The sequence below is a fragment of the Chiroxiphia lanceolata genome, chromosome 1 (assembly GCF_009829145.1).
Source record: "Chiroxiphia lanceolata isolate bChiLan1 chromosome 1, bChiLan1.pri, whole genome shotgun sequence".
NCBI lineage: Eukaryota > Metazoa > Chordata > Aves > Passeriformes > Pipridae > Chiroxiphia > Chiroxiphia lanceolata.
Genome location: NC_045637.1, coordinates 149,680 through 177,085, shown reverse-complemented (window position 1 = coordinate 177,085; position 27,406 = coordinate 149,680). Strand labels below are relative to the sequence as shown.

At 57.4% G+C, this 27,406-nt stretch overlaps 4 protein-coding genes and 1 long non-coding RNA gene across 27 annotated transcripts in view; 3 read left to right on the top strand and 2 right to left on the bottom strand.

Moving 5' to 3' along the window:
- Positions 1-16,745, bottom strand: part of LOC116797962 (erythroblast NAD(P)(+)--arginine ADP-ribosyltransferase-like) — a 471,907-nt gene extending 455,162 nt beyond the window's left edge. The window contains exons 1-3 of one of the 2 annotated variants that reach the window (XM_032710000.1): positions 16,218-16,297; positions 14,822-15,678; positions 14,381-14,481 (exon numbers count right to left, since the gene is read on the bottom strand). In XM_032710000.1, coding sequence (XP_032565891.1) covers positions 14,396-14,481; positions 14,822-15,599 — 864 coding nt within the window. In that variant the 5' untranslated portion in view covers positions 15,600-15,678; positions 16,218-16,297 and the 3' untranslated portion in view covers positions 14,381-14,395. Of the gene's footprint in view, positions 1-14,172; positions 14,482-14,821; positions 15,679-16,217 lie in introns of those variants that run through there. The other variant, XM_032709993.1, reaches the window with a different exon arrangement.
- Positions 102-2,134, top strand: LOC116797973 (erythroblast NAD(P)(+)--arginine ADP-ribosyltransferase-like). 2 transcript variants are annotated; one of them, XM_032710023.1, is made up of 3 exons: positions 102-364; positions 574-1,397; positions 1,759-2,134. In XM_032710023.1, the coding sequence occupies exons 2-3, from the start codon at positions 653-655 to the stop codon at positions 1,842-1,844; spliced, it is 831 nt and encodes a 276-aa protein (XP_032565914.1). In that variant the 5' UTR covers positions 102-364; positions 574-652; the 3' UTR covers positions 1,845-2,134. The 2 variants fall into 2 exon arrangements, with proteins under 2 accessions (XP_032565914.1, XP_032565905.1); XM_032710014.1 differs by lacking the exon at positions 102-364 and having other exon boundaries at positions 490-1,397; positions 1,759-2,034.
- CCDC166 (coiled-coil domain containing 166) lies at positions 4,254-6,243 on the bottom strand. The gene is made up of 2 exons (XM_032709980.1): positions 6,117-6,243; positions 4,254-5,306 (listed from the first exon to the last, which is right to left on the bottom strand). Exon 2 carries the CDS (start codon positions 5,282-5,284, stop codon positions 4,346-4,348), a length of 939 nt encoding a protein of 312 aa, XP_032565871.1. The 5' UTR covers positions 5,285-5,306; positions 6,117-6,243; the 3' UTR covers positions 4,254-4,345.
- Positions 9,656-13,389, top strand: LOC116798047. Of its 2 annotated transcripts, XR_004360813.1 has the most exons (4): positions 9,656-9,802; positions 12,009-12,137; positions 12,240-12,303; positions 13,088-13,389. It is a non-coding gene; the product is annotated as an uncharacterized LOC116798047 (long non-coding RNA). The 2 variants fall into 2 exon arrangements; XR_004360812.1 differs by lacking the exon at positions 9,656-9,802 and having other exon boundaries at positions 11,900-12,137.
- A 1,187-nt stretch (positions 16,746-17,932) lies between the features above and the next one.
- The window catches only part of SCRIB (scribble planar cell polarity protein), a 100,589-nt gene continuing 91,115 nt past the window's right edge, over positions 17,933-27,406 (top strand). For all 20 annotated transcript variants that reach the window (XM_032706942.1, XM_032706882.1, XM_032706959.1 and 17 more), the window contains exon 1: positions 17,933-18,095. In XM_032706942.1, coding sequence (XP_032562833.1) covers positions 17,934-18,095 — 162 coding nt within the window. In that variant the 5' untranslated portion in view covers position 17,933. The remainder of the gene's footprint in view (positions 18,096-27,406) is intronic.

Here is a 27,406-nt window from a genome sequence, read left to right as displayed (position 1 = left end):
GCTCTGCCCTGCCGGACATTGCCCGTGGATGGGAAGTAGAAAATAAAATCAGGGGTTTCGTTTTGCTTGTGCAACTTTCGTTTTTGCTTTTTCTTCTGCCGAGTTGTCTCAAGCCACTAGACACAGACAGGAGCAGAGGGGATTTGCTGGGGGGTTCCTGCCCATCCCTGGGCTCAGAGGGGGCAGCGGCTGCTCCGGGTGCTGTGGGGGGACAGTAAAATTACCTGGGAGCAGGAAGGAGGGTCTGGACCCAGCCCCAACCATCCCAGCCATAAAAAAGCCAGAGCAGCCTCGTGTCCCCTCTGCAGGAGCTCAGTGGGGGCCGGGAGCAGCACCCAGACCCCACACCCAGCGCAGGGCACAGGTAACACTTGGGGCCGGGCTCCCGGGGTGACGCCGTGGGGCTGCGGGGACCGGGGCCGGGGTGCTGGGCATGGGGGGCGATGGCCCGTGGGACCGGGGTGGGGGTCGGGGCAGTGCTGGGACGTGGCCGGGGGGCTCCTGGCCGGGGGTGCGGCCGGGGGTGTCCCCCTCTCCCCGGGCTGACCCCGCTCCCCCTCCCCACCTCCCCAGTCCCTCCCAGAGGAAGCGGCCGCGGCCCTGCCTGCGTCCCCACAGTGCCTGGGGGGTCCCTGGAGAGTCTCTGCCCACCATGGAGCTCCTGCTGCTGGTGCTGCTGGCCATGCCCTCGGCCACTGGCATCAAGGAGATGGCACTGGACATGGCCCCCAATGCCTTCGATGACCAGTACCAGGACTGCAGCAACGAAATGGTGGAGGAGCTGCTGGCTCTCAACCGCTCCGAGCTTGGCCCCAACAGCAACTACTCCAAGGCCTGGGATGATGCCACTGTCAAATGGCACAGCCACCCAGCCCTGGGGTCTCTGCGTTGGAAGGAAGAGGCCATTGCCCTCCTGGCATACACATTGGAGACAGATTTGTACAAGGAGTTCAACAGGGCCGTGCCCACGGCCGGGCACTCCCGCCAGGAATATCTGGACAAATTTCACTTCAAGTTGGTGCATTTCCTGCTGACCGAGGCCCTGGATGACCTGCGGGATGCCCAGACCCACCCCCGCTGCCTCCACGTGTTCCGGGGGGTCCGAGGGATCCGGTTCACTGCCCAGCCCGGAGACATCGTCCGCTTTGGCCAGTTCACCTCTGCCTCCCTGAACAAAGAAATTGCCGAGAGGTTCGGCACCGACACCTTCTTCGAGCTGGACACCTGCCACGGCGCCGCCATCCGGGACTTCTCCTTCATGCCCTGGGAGGAGGAAGTCCTCATCCCGCCCTTCGAGACCTTTAATGTCACCAGTGTCACCCGCCAAGGGGCCAAAACCCACATCCAGCTCCGCCCCCACGGCGTGCACAGCAAATACAACTGCGCGTGGCTCCGAGGTGACATCCCTGGGGTGGGGACACCTGAGGTCGGGCGTAGGGACAGGGCGGGGGTGGCACCAGGGCACTGGCTCTGCTGGAACAGGGGGTCTGTAGTGGGGCAGCAGATGGGGGTCGCAGAGCTTTGTGTGCAGCATTGGACGGCTCCAGCTGCTCTCCTGGCATGATATGGGATAGGAAGGGATGGGATGGGATGACACAACATGGTATGGTGTGACACGGTGTAGGACAGCTGGATCTGGCCTGGTACAGGCTGGTTGGACACCCCACAACTCCGCTGACCTCCCCTCAGATCCTGCCCACCCTGGGTCCCCCTTTCCCCTGCCCAGCTCCCTCTGACTTTGTTCTCCTGCCCCCGCAGGCAGCAGCATCCACAGGGAACCCCCAAGCCTCACTGGGCTCCTCCTGGCAATGCTGGCCCTGGCAGTGGCCATCGGCACCCCCTGAGCCACGAGGACACCGCTGTCACCTCTGCCACCGTGCCCGGCCCAGACGAGGGCTCAGGAACGGAGCCACCGGTGTCACCAGGACGGCAGGACGGGCCGGGGGGCACGGGGACCCCCCGCTGCAGGGGGACACTGGACAAGCCCAGGGGACGCCCTCCCTGAGCCATGGCTGGGGGGTTGGGGGGCAGCTGAGGGGGACACGGGGGGGATTTGCTTCTCTTTGGGGCTTTTTTTCTCCCTTCCAATATTTTAACTTTTCTTTCCAATTATTAAAGTGGTTTTAGCACAGCCCTTGAGTTTCCTTCTTTCTTTAACCCACCTGATCCTGCTCCAGTGACTTTTGCCAAGGGCCTGGAGTGCCAGGAAAAGGGGGAATGGCTTCCCACGGACAAGGTTATGGGATGGGATATTGGGAATAAATTATTCCCTGTGAAGGTCGTGAGGCCCTGGCACAGATTGCCCAGAGAAGCTTTAGCTGCCTGAACCCTGGAAGTGTTCTAGGCCAGGTTGGATGGGGCTTGGAGCGACCTGGGATAGTGGGAAGTGTCCCTGCCCATGGCAGGGGGTGGAACAAGAGGAGTTTTTAAGTCCCTCCAACCCAAACCATCCTGGGATTCCCCAATTCCATGATAATATGGAAGAAGAAATCCTTTTCAGCTTTTTTCCAAACTTTGGCTACTTCTTCCATCCTTTTTCCTAACATCTCTTAACTTTATTTCCCAGTTTTTTTCCTCATGTTACAACAAACCTCATCTTGATTCCTGTAGATTTTTGCCACCATCTGTATTAAAGTGGAAACCACTCCTTTTTTTTCCAATGTCAATCCATCTTTCTGCACATCCCGTTCCCAAGGTATTTAATAAACACTAAAATAATCAGCCAAGAGGCTGCTCAGGATGGGCCTCCACATCTCAGCTCTGCAGCCGAGCAGTGACAAACTCCAGCCTCTCTTCAGTGGAGGGATCCGAAATTCCAGCCCTCGTCAGACCAGGGCCTCCCCATCAGCCCAGAGGCCCCACTGGGGAGGGGAAGCAGCTCCAGGGGAGGTGGGAGAAGCGCCAGACCCCAGAGCCTGGTGCCAGTGGGGCAGGATTGGCTCCGGACTTTTGAGTTGGATCATTTTGAGGGAAAAGGAGCTCAGGGACTCCTGCTCCTCTGCTGAGACCTCTCCTGCCTCCACTGGGATTGCTTCCCTGAAAAACCAGGCTGGAGGTCTCGTCCCCAATGGATACGATGCTTGAGTGAGCTCGGTCAGGTGTTCCATGATTGCAGGAAACCGAATTCACCTGAAACTGGTTCCAGTCCATTCCTGTAGCTGTCACCCCTGTTTCCCCCATCCTTCCTGCCCCAGCCTGGAAACACTTTCTCCCGAGTCCCTTTGATTGAGATAATTAATCACCAGCTGAAAGCCTGCATCTGGACTCCCCATCAGAGCTGCATTCCACTGGTGTTTCCTTTGGCCCAGGGTCTGGAATGCTGTTCCTGATCTAGTCCCTGCTGCTGAAGGTGCACAAGCTTAAATTCTGTAAGTCCTGTGGATTCCTGGTGCATTCCTGCTTGGTAGATGAGCGGGAATCCAAATCCCTAGTGAAGCAGCAGCCTGAAGCACAGCAGCTGCACAAGGAAGTTCCTCAGTGTCTCACTGGGTGCTTGGACTGACTCTCCACATCAGCTTCATTCCAGGTCAACAGTTCGACTCGATGGGAATAAGGGAAAATCCTGATTTGCCAGCGTTTTCCAGCGTGTGCTGCCTCGTGTGGAGACCTTCGTTTCCATGGCTGTTGGGAGAGGGCTGGGATTGCCAACACAGGTGTGGGAGCCCTGTCCTTCCCAAACCCCCTCCATCGGGAGGAGACTCCACAGCACCAGAGCCGGTGAGTTTGTGTTGGTGCTCCGGAGAGTCCTTTACCTGCAGCCAAACCCGGGGGGCTGAAATCACCTCAAATTACAGCCAAGGATGTTGGTTTAGGGGTTTTTTGTATGAGTTGATTACCAGCCTTTTCCCTGGCAGGAGTGACCACTGAAGCCTCTGTCATCTGGCAATCCACACCTGGATCTCATCCAGAGCCTGGAGCAGAGCTCCAGCTCTATCCCACCTGTTCCCAATGACATCAGAGCTCCCGGGGATGGTCCCTGCTCCCTCCCTCCTGCAGAGCCCCAGAGCCACTGCTGTGGGCACAGGTCTCTCTCACACAAGCCTTTTGCACTGGGGGTGCCCTAATTTCATGGAATCCTGGAATGGTTTGGGTTGGAGGGACCTTAAAGCCCATCCAGTCTCACCCCTCTGCAGGGGCAGGGACACCTTCCAGTATCCCGGGTTGCTCCCAGCCCCATCCAACCTGACCTTGAACACTGGGATGAGGTGGATGGGGCCACCACCACCTCCCTGGAAGTAGAACACAGATATGGATATATTCCATGAATATATTGTATGGATCCTTGTGATCAGGGCTCAAACCCTTCCCTGCTTCCACTGCTGAAAGGCTCTGGTCGCTGCCGTGTTTATTTTCTGCAGCTCGGGCGGTTCGGGGTCCGTGGCCACCCCTGCCCAGGAGGGCACAGCGGGTTGTCCCGGCGGCACCGGGGGCTCCGCTCTGGTGTCACCAGTGCCACCCGCTGGGCACACCGGTTCTCCCGGAGCAGCTGCTCCTGCTGATCCCGCAGCCGCATCTGGGCGTCCCTGAGGCCCTGGGAGTGTTGGATGAGGCCGAGCAGCTCCCGGCGCAGGCGCCTGTTCTCTGCCTTCACCTGCTCCACGTGCTGGATCAGAGCCCGCAGCGCCACCTCCTCCGCTCTCCAGGTGAGCCGCTGCATCCTGCGCTGCAATTCCCGCTCGCAGGCGGCCTTTTCCTGCAGGAACCTGCTCTTGACGTTGCGGGTTTCCTCGGCACAGCGGATCCTGGTCCCCAGCAATTCCTGCTCCAGCTCCTTCACCCTCTGCTCCGACTGGGCCAACACCTCCTTGTACGGCTCCAGCTCCTCCAGCTCCGTGTCCAGGAGAGAGGCCTCGGCCTCCGTGTCCCTCAGGGAGCTCGTCAGCTCCTGCTCCTTCCCGGCGTACTGCGGGATCAGCTGCTCCCTCTGCGCCTGGCTTTGGGCCAGATCCCGGCAATTCCGCTCGTTCAGGGTGACGAGCAGATCCCGGCGCTCCCGGCCCAGCTTTGCTCCGCATGACAGGAAAGTCTGGCTCTGCTCCCGAGTGCCCTGGGCCGCCTCTTCCAGGGATTTGCTTTCCCGCAGGAGCTGCTCTGTCCTGCCCAGGTAGGTGTCCAGGTGTTCCGTGAGGATCCCGCATTCCTCCTGCAGGTACAGTTTCCTCTCCCGGAGGAGGTTTTCCACGTCACTTGTTTCTGTGGACGTCTCTCCATCCTTGCTCCTCGTTCCTTCCTTGGTTTTCCCAGCAGCCACGGGGTCTTCTTTCCCCTTAGGTTTGGATGCCATATCTCAGTCAATCTCTGGAAAACTGGAACAGAAGGAAAACAGACCAGTTCTGAGGGAGCATTTTCCCCCCCGGCCCTCGGGTTTCCAACTGGTTCTTCCGGCAGCTCAAGTGTTTGACCCAGAACTGTCCATGTCTGGGGCAGAAGCACAGGTGCCACACCTGGATTTGTATTTCCCACCTGAAGTTGCCTCAGGAGAAACCCAAAAATGCACATTTTTAAAAATTTCTCCTTTTTTTTGCCATATAACGTTGGGATATTCCTACAGTTTGGAGGAGAGAGTCCAGTTCCATCCCATTCCTTCCTCACAGATTCTGGTGTTTGAAGAGGCAGCTGCATTTCAAACCAGTATCTCCCATCCCAAACCAGTATCTCCCACTGCAAAACAATATCCCTGTCTCAATATCAGGAGATTCTGTGTTTTTTCTAATATTTTTAAGCATTAATTTGGTGAAATTCAGGTTTTCAAACATTTTTTAAGCATTAACTTCAGGATTTGCTGAATTTCTGAATTATTTATTCCAGCACAGAAAGCTGGAATTCAGGATTTAGAGCCAGAGTCTGACAAGTCTCTGGTTTTCATGATATTTGCAACTAAAAAATCCCATTTCCTAATACAATTCATGTCAGTTTTAAGGGAAAATTGCAAAATTCCAGAAGATGGGTAAAAACCAGAATAAATCCACTAAAATCCCAGCTCAGGCTGCACTGACGCTGGAATTTTGGGGGAATGATGAGTTTTAAGGCTGTGTGAGGGTCAGAGAACTCCCAGGTCCCTGCGGGAAAAGGAAGAAGTTGTGACTGTACAATATTTGGGATTTTAAGGCACTTACCTTCCCTCCTCTGAGGTTTTCCAGCTGCTTCCCTGGCTTCCAGTTGGCTGCTGGCCAGGCTGGCAGTGTTAGGGAGCTGCGTCCATGGAGACGGGCACGTGAGGTCACAGCGGGAGTTCTGCAGTGGATCCTGGGAACCTGCGCTGGGATCCCAACCCCAGGGAAGCTCCAGCTGCTCCCAGGAGCTGGGACACCCACACCCCAAAGCCCCGGGACAGGGACACTGGGGGAGGTGGGGCCAGGGGAAGGTGACGTGTCAGGGCAGAGGTGGGCTCAGCCAGGGTGCAGTGGGGGGCTGGGAGTGGCCACAGGGACTTTGGACAAGGGCCTGGAGTGCCAGGACAAGAGAAGAATGGCTTCCTGTGGACAGAGGGCAGGGTTAGATGGGATATTGGGAAGGAATCCTTCCCTGGGAGGGTGGTGAGGCCCTGGCACAGGTTGCCCAGAGAAGCTGTGGCTGCCCCATCCCTGCAAGTGTTCCAGGCCAGGTTGGACGGGGCTTGGAGCAACCTGGGCTAGTGGAAGGTGTCCCTGCCCATGGCAGGGAGGTGGAACAAGATAAGCTTCCAGTCCAAATGATTCCATGATTTCCTTTCTGGTCCTCTCAATAGAGTTCACACACCTTCAGTCTCTCCAGGCTTCCTTCTCACCATGCCTGAACCCTGCCTTTTCCATCTATTTTTGGGAGAACCAGCCACAAAATCAGCTCTATGGGAGGGGACCAAAGGTCCATCAGCCCTGGAAACCCGTCTCCCGCAGGGACTAAGAGCAGGAGGTGTGGAAAACACACAGGAACAGGGACAGCACTTCTGATTCTTCACCACTTCTCAGAGCCAATTTCAGCTCCGTGGGGCTCCGGAATCTCCAGCCCCAGATGGGTTTTGATGCCTGTCAAGAGCCTCAAAGCATTTTGCTGTCACCAACTCACCCAGAGTCTCCCTAACTCCCTATCAAATTGGAGTATCTGCAGCAGCCAGAGGCAAGGAGTTCTCCAGCTCAACCTGAGAGTCCATCATGGCCTCCTTCTCCTTTGAATCTGCTGCTTGTCCTTTGGCTTTGGCTAAGAAAATCAACACCTCTTGACCCTTGTCATGGAATCATGGAATCAAGGAATGGTTTGGGTGAGAAGTGACCTTGAAGCCCACCCAGTGCCACCCCCTGCTATGGGCAGGGACACCTCCTGCTGGAGTGTGTTGTGTGGGAAGAGCCTCCAGTCCTCCAGGACCCACCAAGGGAGCCCCCAGAACTGGCTGCCCCAGGAGAGCACCGATGGAAGGACCAAGGGCTCTTCGCCCATCACCAGGAATGGGGAGTGTGGGGGCTGAGTCCCATCCTACCCCTGGGGACTGAGCCCCCCTTTGTGTCCCCAGAGCCCTCCTGATGACCCTGCCAGGCACCCCTAATGCCAACAGCCACCGTTTCTGCTGCCCCCTCAGCTGGGACCACCTGGGACAGCACTGGTACCAGACTACACACCAGCACTAGAGCCCCTCACCGTGCACTAAACCTGCTCCAGCATCCCCACCCTTGTCTGCTGCAATGGCTGCGGTGGCATCACCAGCGCCACCATCACCGCTGCAGCTTCTGCTCAGTGAGCCCCTGTGACAGGGCTCTGGTTGGTGCTCATGGTGCTGGGGTGGAGGAGGTCACGCCCTGGTCATGACCATGGTCCTTTTCCTTTTGGTTCCAGCCAGGGACACTGGTCAGAGGCAGAGGCAGGAGCTGGCAACTGGCACCAGAGTCACTGTGGGGTGGGGGGTTCCTTGTCCTGTTCTGTGTCACCCCCCATCCTGCGGCACAACGGGTCGGAGCTCAGTGGGGGTCTTGGCAAGGCCAGCTGTGACCCTCATACCAGGGATGCTGGGGGATGTTGGGGGGTTCAGGGACCAGGGAGCCTGTGGCAGAGGGACGGGGGTGCCAGGGGGGAATGGACCTCTCCCTGCCCATCTGTGGGGCTGCTCACTGCTGACGATGGGAAGGGGAAGGGAAGGGGAAGGGGAAGTGGCAGCTCAGAGTCAACCCAGCCCAGAGGGAACCCACCAGCCGTGTCACCCCGTGGCACACCTTGTCACACTGCATCTCACTGTGGCACACCTTGTCACACCACGTCAAACTGTGCCAGCAGAACCAAGGCCCCTCAGGTGGAGGCACGTGGTTGGTGAGGGGGTGGTGTGGACCCCGTGCTGGGTCTGTGCAAGGTGAGGTGGGGGGAGATCAATCCCATGGGTGTCACCCCCATGCTGGAGGTGCCGTGGCTGCTCCTGCCCCACTCACTCACTCGACCCTGACATCGTGGTTTAAGAAGTGATAGTATTTGCTGTGGAATGTGCCATAGGAACGACCTTTAGCTGAACTAAGTGATTTAAAGGGACTAACCCAGTTACTCTATAACCAGGCAAGCAAAGTAAAGAAACAACAAGAAGGGAACTTAGGCAGCCAGCTAAGCAACTGTTAGGATCCGATTATTAAAAGATGCTTCTGCCTGAATTAACGTGAAAATGAGACCATATGCCAAAATCAATAGTATGGATTTTATTTAACTGTAAATATGAGGTAGAGAGAGGGAGGTAGAAATATACAGTCAAGTCTTGGATATTCACAGGGTGTGTCAGATGTTCCCAAAACTTGAAATGGCATAGGTGTAAGCAGTTGTTTTCTTTCCCACAGCTTGCACAGTGGAATTTTGTCTGGTGTGCTAATTTCCAACTTTCATTTAGGTCTGGAATTAATGCTTTCTCTTCTCACAGTTTTCCACAGTGGGAATTTTTGTTCAAGTGGCTTACCCAGATCTGCCTTACCGGGCCAGGTTCCTGTTGTTGCCATCTGCTCTTGTCACAAGTTCCTGTCCTGGTGGCTTATCTTCTGGGAATTTCCTTCTCTGACAGTGTTTTGAGAAAATTAACTGTATTCTTTAAGTCCTGACAGCAACATCCAGTTACTGTACAACCAGGTGCATTGTCTTGGAGAGAATTGTGTAACTTAGAACTTTGGAGGCTCCAGACAAAGATGACCACCGATAAAGATGCTCAGAGACCTTATAAGGACATTCATATATGCCAATAAGCATTGGGAAATGTCATGAATATGTAACAGGAATGCAGGGAATGAAAAATTAATAATCAAACTGATTCCCAGGCCACCCGGTGTGCTGTGACCGTGCAGCACATCACGGGTCCTAAAACTCACAAATTGAGTCTTAAAGGTTTCCTTTACGTGCTGCTTTTAGACAACAACCTCCCTGTCCTCCTCCTCCTCGCCGGCCACTGCCGTGGCCTCGAGCCATTTGGTCAGGAGCAGACCTGGGAGAACCGGTCGGGATGTCTCTGGCCGGAGGTGCAGCGCCAGCTCAGTAGCCACCGGCTCCCGTGGCCACCGCCCGGCTCCCGTGACCACCGCCCGGCTCCCGCACACGGTGCCCCGGTACCCCGGTCGTCTGCGCCTCGTGGGGCTGCGGGCCGGGGATGGCCTTTGCCACGCACCCGTGGCAGGAATGCGGCCGGGCGGCAACTGGACGTGTGCGAATGACTCCCTGGCCAGCGGATGTCCCTGACACGTGGAGCTCCCGGGCGTGAGGAGCCCACGGCAAGCGGTGCCCCCCGACAGCCCTTGGCCATTGGGAGGCGGCGGCGGTTCCGGCCCCACCGGAGAGGTGCAGGCGGTGACCGCCGGGACCGCGGCGTGCGGAGGTGAGAGGCGGGTGGCCGGGAACGTGGCACGGCCACGGGGAGCGGCACAAGTGGCCCCCGGCTGTGCTCACCGGGGGTCCGGGGAACCCGTGGGGACCCTGCAGGGACAAGGCGGGGGGAAGTCCCGTGCCAGCCCCGCCGCCCCCCGCTTCCCCCCAGCAGCTCCCGACGGCTGCTTCTCGTCTTTTCCAGCCGAGCCCAAGGATGCGGGAGGCGATCCTGGGGAGGTGGGGGACAGTCTCGGCTCTGGGACATTCTCACAGGGGAGGTTGGAACTGGGGGGTGGGTCCTGTCCCGGCTATTTGTCGCAGTGGTGGCTGGATCTGGCAGGGAGTGGCCGTCCCCGCTGCCCTCCCCGGGGTCTCTCTCCCGCAGGTTGTGCCTCCTGTGCCGGAGCCCCCGCGCAGGAGCCGGGGGACACCGCGCTCCTCGCCGACGCCCCGATACCGTGGCCACCCCCCGCCAGGCTGCCGGAGTCCCCCTTCCCCAGCCCGGCGCTGGCCGTGCTGGCCGCGGTGGCCGGGGGGCTGCTGGTCCCCGGTTGGTGGGCGCTGGACCCGCCTCTGGCCCCGCGCCCACCACGGCGCAGCGGGTGCGGTGGTTGCGTGACTGGGGCGCGAGGTGCCGCGGGGTGCACAGGTGAGGGGGGGCACCTGAGCGGAGGGCGGAGGGTGGTGACGCCCTGAGGTGACACGTGTGTCACTTCTCCCCCGGGTGCTGCTGGGGTCGGTGCGGGGGCAGCGTGTCATGGGGAACATCTGCTGCACCCACCTTCAGGCTCCTGCACTGACAGCATGGGGGGGGACCCGGTGTGCGTCCGTGTGTCCCTGTCTCCCTGTGTCCACGTCCGTGTGTCCCTTGTCCCAGCTGACACCAACACCTGTGACATGCAGCTGCCCCTGGTGCTCTGCTGGCTCCGGGGGTCCCGGCAGTGCTGGGCTGGGTGGTGACACCGTGTCAGTGTCTGTGTCCCCCCATGTCCGTGTGTCCATGTCCGTGTGTCCCTGTTCCAGGCCGTGCCACCATCCGTGATGTGCAGCTGACCCTGCTGCTCCGGTGGCTCCGGGAGTTCCGACAGGAGCAGGAGCAGGAGGGGACCTGGTGGCCTTCGACGTCCCCTGTGGGGACCTCACCTGTGACAACTGCTCCTGGGTGGGAGCAAGGGGGACTGGGGGGACACAAGGGGACACAGGGAGAGGGGGACACAAGGGTGGACATAGGGGATACAGGAGGACATGGAGGGACGTGGGGGACATGGGGGAACAGGGATGGGAGGAAGACATTGGAGGGCACAGGGAACATGGCAGGGTACAGGAGAACGCAGAGGAGACATGGGAGGACACAGGGAGAGATGGGTAGGGGAAATGGGGATGTAGGGGTACACTGGGGTCATGGGGGAAGACACAGGGCGGAAGCAGGGATACAGGGGAACTTGGGGGGCACAGCGGGACATGAGGGAGCACGAAGGGAAACAGAGGGGACATGGGGAGACATGGAGGATACGGGGGGTGCAAGGGGAATGGGGAGACTCCTAGGGGGTGTTACGACCCGCCCCAGGAAGGGCAGGGTTACCCAGGTTCTTATTAATAAATCCCTTGGGGTGGATTAGAGTGAAACGACACTGAATAATCGGTGTTTGAAAATATATATATATATGTAGGGTTTATTTTAGAACAATTTTGTTTCAAAGGTAAACAGGCATGTTGCCATTTTGGGTGTTATCATCTATCTCATCTGTAGCAATATGGCATGAAGATAACCTTTAGGGAAAATGCATAAGGGAGAGAAAGGAAAGACAGGATAAGGGTAAGGGAAAATAAGGGAAGAAAAGCTGAGAGTGGAAAGATGTATATAGTCACCGCCCACGGGGTCCAGCGATGACACTTGGTAGTTGCAGTTTCCATGTCTGTCAGTTAGAGTGGTGGCCTTGATCCATTGGGGGTGGAGGAGGGAAGCCCACACACTCCAAGAAGTTATGAGTTATTATATCCATGGACAGTGTCCCGGGCCATGCCTGGAGCCTCCAGCTCTGCTGGGCCTGCGCAGAGTTCCCGTGAGGGGCCTGGTAAACACAGGCCCCTTTTCAGGACTTGACACCTTCAGCAGCATCGGCAGGAGGGATGGGTCCAGCTGCCTCTTCCCAGCCTGCAAAGTCCCCTGGCAATCCTAGAATGTGTAAATCATTAACCATTTCCATCTCTGACAGGGGGTCTGGGGGCAACGGCAGAGCTGTGTCCCCTGGGCAGGTGACCACTGAACCAGCAGCACCAGCTCTTTCAGGAGTACCAGGGCCCCTGTTGCCAGGCACTTGGCCATGACCAGCCCTGGGCCATAGGTGAGACCTCCAGGGATCCCACTGTCACCCCACAGGGATACCTTCAGGATGTTGCTGAGGTCCTGCTCATGTCCCCGTCCCCTCTCTGTGTCTCCCCGCCAGGGACACTGCTCAGCTGCTTCAAGATCCACAAGGAGCCCATGTCCACCCCCAAGAACACAAAGAGGTGATAGAGTGGGGACATGGGGATGGGGGAGATGAGGGACACAAAGTGGGGACAGTGGAGACGTGGTCAGGGTTCCCACAGGAGCTGAGTGGGGAGGGGGATGCTTCAGCTGAGCCACCAGCCTGGAAAGGGGAATGATGCTGTGATCACAATGTCCCTATGTCATTGTGTCTCTGTGCCATCATGTCCCCATTCCACCTTGTCCACCTGCCACCACATCCCGGTGTCACCGAGTCCTCACCCCACTGTGTCCCCACACCATTCATCCCCATGCCACCACACCCCTGTATCACCACGTTTTCATGCCACCACACCCCTGTATCACCACGTTTTCATGCCACCATGTCCCTGTGCCTGCAGGATGCTTTCCCAGCTGTGGGGGTGGCTGCAGTACCTGGAGAGGTCCATCCTGTGCAATGGAGACCCCGATCCTGTGGCCCCACAGCCCTGGCAGGGCTGGCACTCGGACTATGTGCTGCACCGTAGGCACCCACCGCTGCCCACCGTGAATGTCCCCATGTCCCCGTGTCCCAGTGTCCCCTGCCCTGATGCTGCTGTCCCTGCAGGAGGTGGCTGGGGTCTCCATTATCACCCAGCTGGCCATGTGCTCCAGGTGGGACCCGCCACCCCCTGGGCCCTTGACACCGGCACAAGGGAGGTCCAGACCTTCTACCCTCACAGACCCCACAGCAGCACAGGGGCGTCTCAGACCTCCTGGTACATGAGGAGGGGCTGGCACCTCACAGGGACAGCTCCAAGCCCCCAGTTGGGTGTCTCTGCACAGCTGTGTGCTGGTGACCATGGGGCTGATGGGTGCAGTGATCCGGCATTGCTCTGGCATCGATCCACCATCAACTCAGCATTGATCCAGCATTGATTCAGCATATATCCAGCATCACAGAATCACAGAATGATTTAGATTGGAAAAGACCTCCCAGACCATCGAGTCCACCCTGTGCTCAATCCCCATCTTGTCACCCAGACTGCAGCACTGAGTGCCACATCCAGTCATTTCTTGAACACCTTCAGGGGTGGGGACTCCACCACCTCCTTAGACAGCCCCTTCCAATGTCTGATCACCCTTTCCATGAATAAATTCTTCCTGATGTCCAGCCTGACCCTCCCCTGGCACAACTTGAGGCTGTTTTCTCTTGTTCTATCCCTTGTTCCCTGGGAGCAGAGCCTGACCCCTCCCTCCTCCTCCTATTGGGGAGTTGGAGAGAATGAGAGAGTCCCTCTGACCCTTCTTTTCTCCAGGCTGAGACCCCCAGCTCCCTCAGCTGCTCCTGATGCTCCAGCCCCTTCCCCAGCTCCGTTCCCTTCCCTGGACACACTCTAGCCCCTCAGTGTTCTGTACTGGGGACCCCCATACCTGCCCCCAGGACTGGAGGTGCTTCAGCAGTGCCAGCACAGGGGATGGGCACTGCCCTGGGCCTGTGGTCACACTGTGCCTGCTACAAGCCAGGAGCCACTGGCCTCTTACCCACCTGGGCAAATCTGGGCTCATGTTAAGCCACTGTCACCAGCACCCCCAGGGCTTTTTCCAGCTTTCCAACCACTCTACCCTAAGCCTGGAGCATTCCATGAGGTTGTTGTGATCCAAGGGTAGGACCTGGCACTGGTCTCTGGGCAATCTGTGCCAGTGCCTCACTCTCCTCACAGGGAAGAATTTATTCCCAATATCCCATTTAATCCTGCCCTCTGTCCATGAGAAGCCATTCCCCCTTTTCCTGGCACTCCAGGCCCTTGGCAAAAGTCACTGGAGCAGGATCAGGTGGGTTAAAGAAAGAAGGAAACTCAAGGGCTGTGCTAAAACCACTTTAATAATTGGAAAGAAAAGTTAAAATATTGGAAGGGAGAAAAAAAGCCCCAAAGAGAAGCAAATCCCCCCTGTGCCCCCCTCAGCTGCCCCCCAACTCCCCAGCCATGGCTCAGGGAGGGCGTCCCCTGGGCTTGTCCAGTGTCCCCCTGCAGCGGGGGGTCCCCGTGCCCCCCGGCCCGTCCTGCCGTCCTGGTGACACCGGTGGCTCCGTTCCTGAGCCCTCGGCTGGGCCGGGCACGGTGGCAGAGGTGACAGCGGTGTCCTCGTGGCTCAGGGGGTGCCGATGGCCACTGCCAGGGCCAGCATTGCCAGGAGAAGCCCCCTGAGATGTGGGGGGTCCCTGCGGATGCTGCTGCCTGGGGGGGCAGGGGAAGAGAGTCAGGGGGAGCTGGGTTACCATTGACTCCCTACTTTCCACAAACTAAAATAAAAAATAGAAATCCCTCATCTCGAGGTGTGGATTGGCTCTGCCACTGGGAAATGAGCCCATTGTCAGGACAACACCCTGAGATCCCATCCCATCCAATGCCCTGCAGTGCCAGGAGAGCAGCTGGAGCTGTGTGATGCCCAAAGCCATAGCACCTCCATCCCCTGCCCCACCACCATCACCCCTCTCCCAGCAGAGCTGGTGCCCTGGTGCCACCCCGGCCCTGTCCCCACGCCCGACCTCAGGTGTCCCCACCCCAGGGATGTCACCTCGGAGCCACGCGCAGTTGTATTTGCTGTACACGCCGTGGGAGCGGAGCTGGATGTTGGTTTTTTCCCCTTGGCGGGTGACACTGGTGACATTAAAGGTCTCGAAGGGCGGGATGAGGACTTCCTCCTCGTTAGGGTAGTTGGAGAAGTTTCGGATGTTGGCACCGTGGCAGGTGTGCACCTCGAAGAAGGTGTCGGTGCCATAGTGCTCGCTGACGTTTTTCAGCAGGGAGCTGGAGGCGAACTGGCCAAAGCGGATGGTCCTGCCAGGCTCAGTGAGGAACCGGATCCCTTCGATACCCCGGTACACGTCGAGGCAGCGGGGGTGGCTCTCCTCATCCCTCAGGTTATCCAGGGCCTCGGTCAGGAGGAAATGCACCACCTTGAAGGGGAAGTTGCGCAGGTATTCCTGGCGGGAGCGCCCCGCGCTGCGCACGGCCTTGTTGAACTCCAAGTATAGGCCCTCCTCCATCGAGTAGGCCATGAGGGCGATGGCCTGTTCCCGCTGCAGCTGGGACCCCACAAATTTGCGGCTGTGCCATTTGATGGTGGCCTTGCCCCAGGCGTCAGCGTAGTCGCTGTTGGTGGCAAACTCAGTGCGGTTGAGCACCCTCAGCGCCTTCGCCATTTTGATGCGGCAGCGCGAGTACTGGTCATCGAAGGAGTTGGGGGCCATACTCAGTTCAATCTCCCTGAGGCTACTGTTAAGATCTGGCCAGCGTGGGGGGACGCTGGTGGCCAGAGTCCTGGCCAGCAGCACCAGCAGCAGGAGCTCCATGGTGGGCAGAGACTCTCCAGGGACCCCCCAGGCACTGTGGGGACGCAGGCAGGGCCGCGGCCGCTTCCTCTGGGAGGGACTGGGGAGGTGGGGAGGGGGAGCGGGGTCAGCCCGGGGAGAGGGGGACACCCCCGGCCGCACCCCCGGCCAGGAGCCCCCCGGCCACGTCCCAGCACTGCCCCGACCCCCACCCCGGTCCCACGGGCCGTCGCCCCCCGTGCCCAGCACCCCGGCCCCGGTCCCCGCAGCCCCACGGCGTCACCCTGGGAGCCCGGCCCCAAGTGTTACCTGTGCCCTGCGCTGAGTGTGGGGTCTGGGTGCTGCTCCCGGCCCCCACTGAGCTCCTGCAGAGGGGACATGGGGCTGCTCCGGTTTTTTATGGCTGGGATGGTTGGGCCTGGGTCCAGACCCTCCTTCCTGCTCCCAGGTAATTTTACTGTCCCCCCACAGCACCCGGAGCAGCCGCTGCCCCTCCAGCCACAGGGACACATGGGAAGGTCCCTTCCCACCCAAACCAGTCCATGATTCCATGACTCTGTGAAAAATTTCTTCCTCACAGTTTCACAGCCACTGCCCATTACGGGCAGCGAAACTGAAAGGCCCTTGGACTGCTCTCACCTCCTCCTGCCTGCACAAAGGCCTGTTCCTCACCAGCACCTCACCACCGCCTCACCAGCACCTCACCATCGTCTCACCAGTGCCTCAGCAATGTCTTGCCAGCAGTTCACCAGCGCCTCACCAGCACCTTGTGCTCTGGTGTCACTCAGTTATCGGTCACTTTCTGTTCATTGCACGAATATTTCTGATTCCACAGAATGAGGGATGCAGAGCAAACAGAGCCCATGTCCTGCCCTGGGTTGGTGTCCCAGGTGTCCCAGGCTGTTCCTGGGCCACTCGGCTCTGCTCAGTGTCGCACAGGTGTGGGTGTGAAGGTGCCACTGTCAGACAGTGAGGAAGGAGTATCTGTTCTCTGAAAGATAAATGAGAGAGAAATGAGATAAACAACCATGGTAGGATCTGGTGTGAGGGTGAAGAGCTGTATGCAGGGCAAAAGTAGCTGGGAGAGAAAATTGTGTCTGGAGATGAACTGGGTATAAGGGTTGGCTGACAGTGCTGGGCTGGAGTAGGGATAAACTTCAAAAAGCAGGAGAAACTGGGCAAGAAAGAGAAAGAGTGACAAAGCAACCAGGAAATGTGAAAGCAGTAGGGGCTGGAGCAGGGAGGTCCTGAGACAGGTCAGAGGTAGCCACTCACTTTGCACTTTGGCTTTTGTCACAAAGCAGTGCCTGGGTGCTGTGTCCCAGAAGGGACATGTGTGGGCTTTGATTGTCTGTTGTGCCCTGTGCAGAGAAAAGGGATGGAGGTAGCTGCTCTTTGTCTCTCCTATCACAGCACTTGTTTCTCCAGCTCTGCTACATCCCTTTGGCTTCTGTTCTATGTGTGGGCATGGGCTAAACTCCGTTCATAAGGACCTGTTTCCTACTCCTGGTTGCCTTCGTGCGCCATCTCTGGTCCCACCAGGCTTTTTTACAAGAGAAATATTGCTGCACCACAGAACTTCACACTGTGGCAGGGGACTGTTGCAAAGTGTTTTCCTAAATCTGGAAAACAGATTTTCCAGTTACGTGCGTCTGTGTGTGTGTGTCCCTGTGTGTCTCCGTGTCTGTGTCTCTCTGTGTCTCCGTGTGTGTGTCTGTGCATGTCTGTTCATGTCTGTGTGTGTATGTGTCTCTGTCTGTGCGTGTCTCTGTGTCTCCATGTCTGTCTGTCTGTCTGTCTGTCTCCGTGTGTGTGTCTCCGTGTCTGTCTGTGAGTTATTGAGGAAATCCCAAACCCTCGCTGTGCGAGCACGTTTGGGCTCATTCTTCCCTCGGGATATTTTTCCACAGGGATGTTTGCGAGGGCAGGTGCTGGCGGCCCCACGGGGGTCCGCGGCTCCGCTCGATGCCCGGGATGTCGTTCGCGGCCCTCGGGGCGGACCCGGGCGGGGCGGGGCGGGAGCGGACTCCATTTCCCAGGGACTCCATTTCCCAGGGACTCCGTTTCCCAGGGACTCCGTTTCCCAGGGACACCCGCGGGGGGCGGTGCGGCCCCGGGCGCAGGCCGGGAGCGGCTCCGGGAGCGGCACCGGGAGCGGCTCCGGGAGCGGCACCGGGAGCGGCTCCAGGCCCGGGCGGCGGCGCGGGAGGAGCGGAGCGGGGGCGCAGCCGCCGCGGGAGCGCGGCCGCCGCTCGGCGCAGCCCGGCCCGGCCCCCGCACATCCGGGCGCTCCCGCAGGCCCGTCCCGGGCGGTCCCGGGCGGCTCGGCCCGGCGGCCCGGCGCGGCCCGGCGCGATGCTGCGCTGCATGCCGCCGCTCTGGCGCTGCAACCGGCACGTGGAGGCGCTGGACCGGCGGCACTGCTCGCTGCAGGCCGTGCCCGAGGAGATCTACCGCTACAGCCGCTCGCTCGAGGAGCTGCTGCTGGACGCCAACCAGCTCCGCGAGCTGCCCAAGGTGAGCCCGCGGACCGGCACCGCCAGCCCGCGGCCCTCGGAGCGCGGCTCGGCCCGGCCGGGACCGCCCCGGCCCGCCGCGGCCGCTCGGGCGCTGCCCCGGCCTGCGCGGCCCCGCTCCCGGGGCGGCCTCCACCGAGCCCGGCGTCTTCCCCACGCTCTGGGGGCCGGGCCGGGGCCGAGCGCCCCCGCTGCGGGCCGGGGGTCGCGGGTGGGATCGTGCGCCCCGCGAGCACCGGCGGCTGTGGGTGCGGTGCGGCCACCCCGGGCCGGGAACCCCCCGGCTGTGACCGGGGGAGAGAGTGAGGGGGAGCACCTCCGACTGTGATGGGGAGCCCCTGGCCGAGGAGAAACCCCCGGGCTGTGATGGGGAGCCCCTGGCCGAGGAGAAACCCCCGGGCTGTGATGGGGAGCCCCTGGCCGAGGAGAAACCCCCGGGCTGTGATGGGGAGCCCCTGGCCGAGGAGAAACCCCCGGGCTGTGATGGGGAGCCCCTGGCCGAGGAGAAACCCCTGGGCTGTGATGGGGAGCCCCTGGCCGAGGAGAAACCCCCGGGCTGCGATGGGGAGCCCCTGGCTTCGACAGGGTCCTTGGCTGCCCGGTGAGTGGGACAAAGGGGTCTCCTGACCCCAGGGGAAATCGTTGTCCCTGTGTGTCACAGTCACTGCCAGCCAAAGCACAGCGTGAATTTTAGAAGTCTGGTTTAATCCATAAATTTCAAAAAGTGTCAAGTAAGATCATTAAAAGTGCTAGAACTGCTTTATAGTTATGATCATTGGGCCACTGAGATGCTCCAAGGGCTGAAGCCTCTCTGCTCTGGAGACAGGCTGGGAGAGCTGGGGGTATGCAGCTTGGAGAAGGCTCTGGGGAGACCTTAGAACCACTTCTAGTGTTTAAAGGGGCTCCAGGAGCGTTGGAGAAGGTTTGGATAAGGTCCTGGAGTGACAGGACAGGGGAGAATGGCTTCCCACTGGGATATTGGGAAGGAATCATTCCCTGTGAGGGTGGGGAGGCTCTTGCACAGGTTTCCCAGAGAAGCTGTGGCTGCCCCATCCCTGGAAGCGTTCCAGGCCAGGTTGGATGGGGCTTGGAGCAACCTGGACTAGTGGAAGGTGTCCCTGCCCGTGGATGAGTTTTAAAGGTCCCTTTCCATCTGAAACCATTCCATGATCTGGGACTCCAGCCTGTGCTTGCAGCTTCTGCTGCCATTCTGTTCAGCTGCAGAGCTCTCTGTCCACACAGGGCACACCGGGATAAGCCCTCCATGTGCTGCCCTGCACCTCTGTGGTCTCTCTGCAGAAGCAGAGGACCAGAGATCTGCTTGTCTGCTGGCCCAGTCCGGTGTCTCTGACTCCCAAGGCTTTGCTTTCACAGGGCAGGGGCTGGGCACGGGCTGAGCTCTCGTGTTTGGCTGCCAATGTACCATCCAGCAGGAACCCAAGCCATGACGTCCCTGTTCGTTTAGATAATTTGAAGCATGGGATGCTGTGGGCAGGAATTTGAACCTGCCTCTCAGAAAGCAAAAGACCTTAAAACAGTACTGGGCTTTGGGATATTCCAGAGCAGGTTTTGCCGTGTATCTCCTGTGGAAACTGTACCATTTTTAAAAAGTTAGTTAAGTGCTACCAATGCCAGAGAGACAAGGTGTTTGACTGCAGTGTGTTTGGAGAGATGCTCCTCAGGGAATATGGGCTGAGTTGCCAGTTTATTGAAAAATTGAGAAATAGGTCATTAGCTTTTGAGTTTTCCATTGCATTACTGACGTGTTATGGAATATGCCATCAAATCTGGGAAAAAAAAACACCCTTAGAAAACAAGAACTCGATTTTAATTCAGGCCAAAGTAATTTGGTTCAGCTTTGTTAAAATATACGGTTTGCTCATCCCCACCCAAACAGATTCTCTCGTATGAAAGTGGCAGGTTCTTGCTCTGATATTTTTGGGTTCTCTCTGTCTTTCCCCTGAATCCCTGTGAGCTGAGCTGCCTGTGGGATTCGGTTGTGATGTTGTTCAGCTATGGAGACGCCAGTGTGATGTTCTCAGCTCCTTTGTCAGGTAGCTCAGTATCTTGTTATGTTTTAGGCAGGGAGATTTCCCAGGAAAATGTGTGTTATGGGCAGGTTGGGACGTGGGAATAGGTGTAAGTCCCATCTGCAGAGGAGGGTGGTTGCAACACGCCCGCAGACAACCTGCCAGTCCCTGCGCTCTCGGCTCTGTGTGTCCTGCTGAGCAGTCACAGCCCAGCCTAGTGCTACACTGAACCCCTTGGGACTGGGACAAGCTGGGGTTTGTGAGCTTGGAAGAACATCTTTTGGATTATAAATGCAAATTTTATACTGACATTTTATTTAGCCTGTGATCAGGTGGATACAATGCTGCCTGTGATCGAGGTGCCGTGTGTGTGCCCTGAGCACCTTCCTGAGTCACCCCAAGTGTTTGTGTTTCACTCAGCTGTGACTGTTCAACTTGAGCACTGGAGCTCTTGCTGTGACCTGTCCTGGGCTTAAGGCTCCTCTCTGTTGTTTGACTTCCTCTTTTAGACTCTCTGGCAGAGAATTATTAGAAGAACAAAGAGAACAGACTGGTCAGATCCTGGTCCTCAAGTCTCAGGAGATTTAGTAAATCAGGAGAGGGACAGAGAATGAGGAGCAGCGAACGGTGTGACCAGACCCGATATGCAGCAGCTTTTGTACAAGGAAAACGAACATTTTCAGGACATCTTAGTCTGTCTGGAAAAGGTAGTAAAAGGTATTAGTAAAATTAGTAAAAGACATTCCTCATCTGATGGCAGGGGTCTGGAGTGTCACCAATGGCCCACAGAGAATGGCCAGGGAGCAGCTGACCACTGCTGCTTCTTGCAGCAGGCCTGGAGGGCATTGAGTGAAATCAAAAAGGGCTCAGTTCAGAGCAAATTAAATTGCATTTTGCATGAAAAATTATTTAACTGAGCTGTGGAACCACTTGCCATATGACATAATGGTCATCTAAATTAACATAAGCTCAGGAGAGAAGTAGAGCAGTTCATGTAGAAGATGACCAAAGGTGAGGATCTGCAGAGATACCATAGTGCCTGTACTGTGTGTCCCGGGAGAGGCTTGGAGGGAGTTTGGCTTTGGACTCTCTGTGCTCACACTCTCCCCTCTCAAGCGCTCTCTGAAGCTGCCGTGGACTTTTTCCTGCTGTGCCGGGTGTCAGCCCAACCCCAGTGAAACCTAAACACCCTCACAAGCCAGGTGAGTGTTAGGTGCCTGCAGCTGGGGACAGGAGGGGAGACAAGCAGAGCAGCCCTGAGTGCTGCTGCTCCTGAGAAGAGCTGGGGGAATGCTGCCTGGAAGTGCTGAGCCCTGGAGACACGTTGGCAGAGGGAGCAGAATCCCACCCCATGGTCTTTCCCTTTTCCAACCCCCCCAGGTTCCCTCTGGCTGTGCCATGGCTGGTCCAGAGGCAGGTGAGGAGGAGGAGGAGGTCTGCAGTTGGTGGAATGAGGAAGCAGGTTTGATCCACCTGAGGTTGGACCCAGTGTGTGTCCTGGTGGTTTGTGCTCATGGCACTTCACTGAGCAGTGCTGAGGTGTGTTTGGTCCCAGGCGTGTGGATCGCTGCGGGAATGGTGTTGTTTGAGGATACTGCTGTGGGAAGGGACAGATACCCAAGGCAGGAGTAGGAATCTGTGTGGTGCAAGGTGGATATGGGATGAAAATGAGAGAGGGAAGGTGGGAACACTGGGTTTGTGCACACATTGTCCCTGAGGGAGGATGATGGGAGAGGTCTTTGGTTGGGTCGGGTGGACATTTTCCAGGTGAGGAGCCTTCATGGAAACAAGCCTTTTGTGGGAAAGAGAGCCTGGGAGGAAGGGTTTGTGCTTACCACGAGGCAAGGTGGGGAAGGGGCAGTATGCTTGCTTCACAGGATGGGGCTGCACGTGTCTGTTCCGTGGGAGAAGGTTTAAAGGACACTGAGATGAGTCTGTGGGAGAAGCAAGTGGAGATCTGTCAGAAAAACGGGAACAAGGGAGGATGTACAGCCTTGGACAGCAAGCTTATGTTTGAGGGCTCAAGCAGGGCCTTTGGGGAAGGCTTCCCTGTGGAGGTGATTTTTGAGGCCAAAGGATGGAGGGATGGCTTTTGGAAAGGTCAGACAACTCCCCTGAAAATGCCTGACTCTATCCAGCTCCCCTTCTGAGGGGTTTCTTACCCAGTGCCTGCTGCCAGCTCACATCTCTCCAACAGGCTTTTATGTGTCCTTGTCCCACCTGTTCCAGAAACACGGGATCTCTTGCTCTTCCTGTGGCACCATTTTCCTCTGCAGGATTTCCCTAGTCCCCTTTGTGCTGCTGCTTTGCTCTGGATCCAGTGGGATGCTTGCCCTTCCCGTGGCACTGCCGAGTGACAGCACCGCGCTTTCCTCACCTCTCCCTTCCCAGCGTAGAAGTGAACCTGTGTTTCTCTCCGTCCTTCAGTGCCAGATACTGTTCTGTCTGCTCTCGCTTCTTTTTCACTTGTCCCATGTGGAATCTTGCCTATTTTGAGCCCAGATTTTATCTTAGAGTGGTTTTCCTTGGGATATTTGAAGTGATACATTAAATCTGCGAGGGAGCATCTGCTGCCCTGTCGCAGGGATTTGCTGCCAGGGTGGTACCACATGACTTAATGGAAAACAATAAATTCCCTTGGGTAAGTTGCCTGTGCTCTTCACAAGGGTGTCTGAATTCCGGAGGTGGAAATGCCTTGCCCTGTGCTGACTTCTGCCCTACCTGTCTTGCACAGAGCCATGGCTGCAGGATGTCTGCAGCAGCGGGGTGGAGAGCAGGTCCCTCACTGGGGGTGTAGGTTTTTGGGAATACAGCGGGCTAAATCATTGCATCGGAGCTGCACAACACCTGACTCATCCAGGCCACTCCATGAGCACTTGAGAAGCACAAGTCTCACCAGGCAGGAATGAAAACAATCTGGAATTTGGAGGAGGAACTTGAAAGTGGTGGACAGAGCTGGTCACAACCCAGAAGGATCCAGAGGCTCTTGGTGTGCTCTTGGAGGAGTGCTCCAGTTTGGAGTATGGGGAGGCAAAAGGGAGAGGTCAGAAGAAATCTGGGTGGAGCAGAGCTGGTAGGACCTGGTGTAGGAGGACAAGAGGGTGGAGCTGAGTAGGGACTGAAATCCTGAGCAAGTCCATGCAGAGGAGGGAGGAGACCTCAGAGCTCTCCTGTGTCAGCATGAGTGTGCAGAGGGACAGGCTGCTGGAGACCTGTCAGAGGGATGTGGGGCTGGAACTGTCTGAGGCTGTGGACAGGCCGGGGGTTGCACAGAGAGGAATTCCAGGGCTGGCTGTGATCCCAAGGGTGTGAGCAGTGGTGATGCTGAAGAGGGGATTTCTAGGCAGTTCTAAAGGAGGAGCTGCAGTTCCTCTGCTTTCTCCTTACTGCAGTTCCCATGACAAACTGGGCCCAGTGCAGAAAACACTCTTCCCATTGCCCAGTGAGCTGATACCCTCTTTCACTGGAAATCATGGGAGACGGACACCAGGGAGAGGAGCCTGTTGGTGTCCAGGGCAGGTCCCACCCTGTTTGGGCTTGTTGCTGTTTGCATCGTGGTGAGGCCCTTTGAAACTGGACAGGTTGCAGCTGTTCCTCCTGTTTGGCTGCTGTGGCCTGGGGTGAGAGCATCCGTGTCCATCCGGAGCTGGAATCCCACTGCACCAAAGTGAAACCCGAGGCCGTGGTTGTCACTTTCCCAAGGCAAGGTGGGGCCTTGCAAAGCTAATTAAGAGCAGCTTTTAATTTCCTGGCATCTGGGGCCTGCAAGGAGGATCTTGGGTTTTATTTACTTCCATGGGGGAGTAAAGCTGCTCCTTCTAATCTCTCCGTGCTAATAGCCCTTCCATGAGAAAGTCAGGGAGCCAGGAATCCTCTGTGGCTCATGAGCCTCGGAGACTGCCAAGGCTGAGTGTGCAGGGGGCACCTCCTCTTGCTCTGGATGTGGTTCTTTCCATCCCAGGCTGTGTCAAAACTGCAGCTGCATTTGTTTAACAAAACCAGTCAACAAACTGGTTTCACTTGCTGGTTGTGAGACCTGTGTGCAGAGCTGGCATGGCTCTCTGTGCCTTCCAGGAGCTTAGGAGCCCTGTGAGTTAATGGTACAGCTGGAGGTGGGTTTGTCTCTTTAAAAGCCAGGATTGCTGCTGCCCAGCAGTTGAAATAAGTGCAGGGCATCTCCCCTGCATCTTTTTCTCTCTGAGCAGTAACCAGCTGTCCTGTAAACCCTGTGTGGTGACTTGGGGAATGTACCGTCTGTGCTGGGCTGGCAGAAGCCGCGTACAGGCTCAGCCGTGGAGAAAAGAGCTGATAAAACTCTTGGACATACAATTCTTGGACATGCAAACAGGGAATAGGGAAGAGAAGCGCAGACAGATTTTAAGCTTGAGGTCTGCAAATAGGAACTGACTGTTAATATTCACTTCTCTGGGCTCCAAGATATGTTCAGCTCTGTGTTGGACAGGTGTGGATGTGCTGCCCTGCCTGGTGTTGCCCAGCTCGAGTCTTGGAGGAGGTTTGGGTGCATGGAACAGTGAGTTACAGAGGCAGCTGGGCAGCAGAGAGGTTCAGTGAAGCAAAGCATTCGTGAAGATCCAGCTGACTGTGGCCAGAATGGTGCTGCCTCTCACCAGGCCTTCCTTGGCCCTGGTTTGGTGGGAAGTCAGTGGTGGGAGCACCTGCTCGGTCTTCCCTGGGTTGTTTTAAACCTCTTGGTACATCTCTGTCGGGTGGTTAGCACCTGCCCTGTCTGTGGGCACATCGCTACCAGCTTGGACCAGGTTTGCTCTTTTGGGGTTCCACCTGTTCCCCGGTGACAGTTCCCGGTGTCGATTCCCCGTCCCTCGCTGGCGTTTCCAGTGCAGTCTGTGAAGCCTGAGCTCGGCATCACAGAGGCCTTGCCTGCACCTCTTGCATCTCTCTGGTTCCCTTTGGCTGCTGCTGAGTGTCTGCCAGGAATGATTTAGTTCATTGATGGTTGGAGATAGAGGCAGGGCTGGATTAACCTCTTCAGGTCTTCTTTGACCTGCTCTGTGTGTTCCCCTGAGTATTCCTGGATTTTATAACCCTGTTTTGCTGCCTCCCTGGCAGGAACTGGGCTGAGGCAGCAGTGGGAGCATGGTGGGTGGAAGGGATGCTGTGTGCTGAGCTGAGAATGTGGCATCATGGGGTCTCTGTGGGCTCTGACTCCTTGTTCCGTTCATGGTTCAGGGCATTTACTGCTGTGTGTCTGAGCTGTCTCCCTGAGAGTTGCTCTGGCACCTTCTTCCTCGTCCTCTTCCTGCTCAGAGGAGATGTTTGTGTCTGTGTCCTTCCACACAGTGGCACTTAACTCTTCTTCAAGACTTCTTCAGTCCCTGAGATGTGCTTCCCTGCACCCCAAGGGTACAGTCTGCCATCAAGTCCCCTGCTCTGGGGGGAGACTGGTTACTGGGCTTGGTGTCATTGTCTTGTCTCAAGTCCCCAGTTTCGGGATTAGAGCTGGTTTACTGCATTTTTTTGGTTGTTTGTTTTATGGTGCCTCTCAGTGCTGGAGATACATTGTTGGGTAAACTTAGGTGTGATTTCTGCATCAGGAAAACACAGTCTGATTGAAAACAATTGGAACAGGTTATTACATAATACAGCTCTTGGCATTTTCCTCCTTGCTAATAGCTGTAGCATTACAGATCAGTCAATTACTTTTTGTAATGGCAAGTGGACCCTACTTTCCTGAGAAGATGGTTTAGAAGAAGATGGTTTCCCTTGGCTGTATGGGAGAAGGAGATTCCTGATAGCTCTCCAGTAACCCCCAGTCCCTCTCAGCTGCAGGGTGTTAATTGTGGTGCCCTGATCTAATTCTGTCTCAGGATTGCCTTTCTGTGGCCCTGGATTGGTTTGTCGTTCCATCTGGACCAGAGATTCTTCCCTGCCATCCTGGCCCTGTGCTGTGTGCCAGGGGCAGCTGCCGCCCTGGCCCGTCCGGAGGGAACAGCATTCCTCAGTCCTGCTTCAGCGCCTGGGAAGCAGCAGCTGCTGAGCCTTTGGCTCGGAGACAGCTTGCTTTGTCTTCGCTGGAATGTATTCCCCGTGCTTAAGTACTTTTATGTATTTGCAATGCATTCCTCAGGGCCTGATACGGGGTTAAATAGTCGGAAATCCGCGGGTCTGTGCGGGGAGGGCCGGGAGCAGGGCCGGGAGCAGGGCCGGGAGCAGGGCCGGGAGCAGGGCAGGGAGCAGGGCAGGGAGCAGGGCAGGGAGCAGGGAAGGGAGCAGCCTGCCTGGCGCTCTCCTCCCGGCTCGGATGTGCACAGGGGCATGTGGGGCCACTCGTGTTCGGTGCCCTGCCCTGCCCTGCCGGGCCTCTCGTGCCTCTCCTCCTGGCTGTGGGCAGGTGAGGAGTATCCTCCCCTCTCGTGCCCTTTACTGTGGGTCTTGGCTGCAGACCCGAGCGTGGTTGTGCTGGTGCTTGATGTGGCAGTGGTGTCTCTTTGGAACTCAGCGGAGTTGTCACCTTTCAGGTGTTGGTAATGTGGCCAGAAAAGGCTGAAGCCAGTTCAGGATCTGGCAGATGCTGAGGAGTGGAGAAGGAAACACAGCTGGAGCCTGCTGGGAAAATCTGGTGTTGGGGGGGCAGGTAGTCTGCATCCACTACCTGTGGTCTTGTCCCACACCTGCTGAGGTGGTCAGACTGAGTCCGTGGGTAGCTAGCACGAGGCTCTACCTGGACAGTGGTTGTGGTGCCATTGCTGTGGCACCAGGGCTGCCCCTGGGTCTGGGGAGCAGCCATTCCACTGCAGCTCCAAACTGATGTTCCCTCCTCTCAGCAGTGTGATCACTTGTTTGACCTCTGCTCCCAGTGATCCAGCCTCATGCTACCTGGAGGCAGTGGGCTCTGCTGGAAGTGGACCTAGTCCTGCTCTGCTGAGGGAGCTGTGCAACCTCCAGGGCTGGCATCCTGCCCGTGCTGCCCAGCCATGGGATACAGGTCTTTCTGGTTCTGTGGCCTCACCTGTGCCATGCTGGCTTTGAGCACGGTGGCTTGGAAGCGTCGAGTTTAACCTTGGAGCTGATTAACTCCCAAGTGTTTTGCTTTGCAGTTGCTCCTTCTGGCTTCCAGGCTGGCTTTCCCCACTAGCACAGGTGTGAAAGGGGGGGACCCGAGGTCGAGTCACACTTCCCCTGCCTGTGGTCTCTAGGCAGGCAAGGTGGGTGTGTGTGCTCCCACATCCCAGTGCCTGGCTGTGGAACACGCTGCAGTTTCTGCTTCCTCCAGGGGCAGGTCTTAGGATGTCAAGCCCGTGTT

What these genes read in the sequence shown, in the direction of transcription:
- LOC116797973 (XM_032710023.1), top strand. Translation starts at nt 653, where the DNA reads ATGGAGCTCCTGCTGCTGGTGCTGCTGGCCATGCCCTCGGCCACTGGC. An exon ending in CAACTGCGCGTGGCTCCGAG is followed by an intron (nt 1,398 to 1,758) that starts GTGACATCCCTG and finishes CTGCCCCCGCAG; the next exon opens with GCAGCAGCATCCACAGGGAA.
- CCDC166 (XM_032709980.1), bottom strand. Translation starts at nt 5,284, where the DNA reads ATGGCATCCAAACCTAAGGGGAAAGAAGACCCCGTGGCTGCTGGGAAA.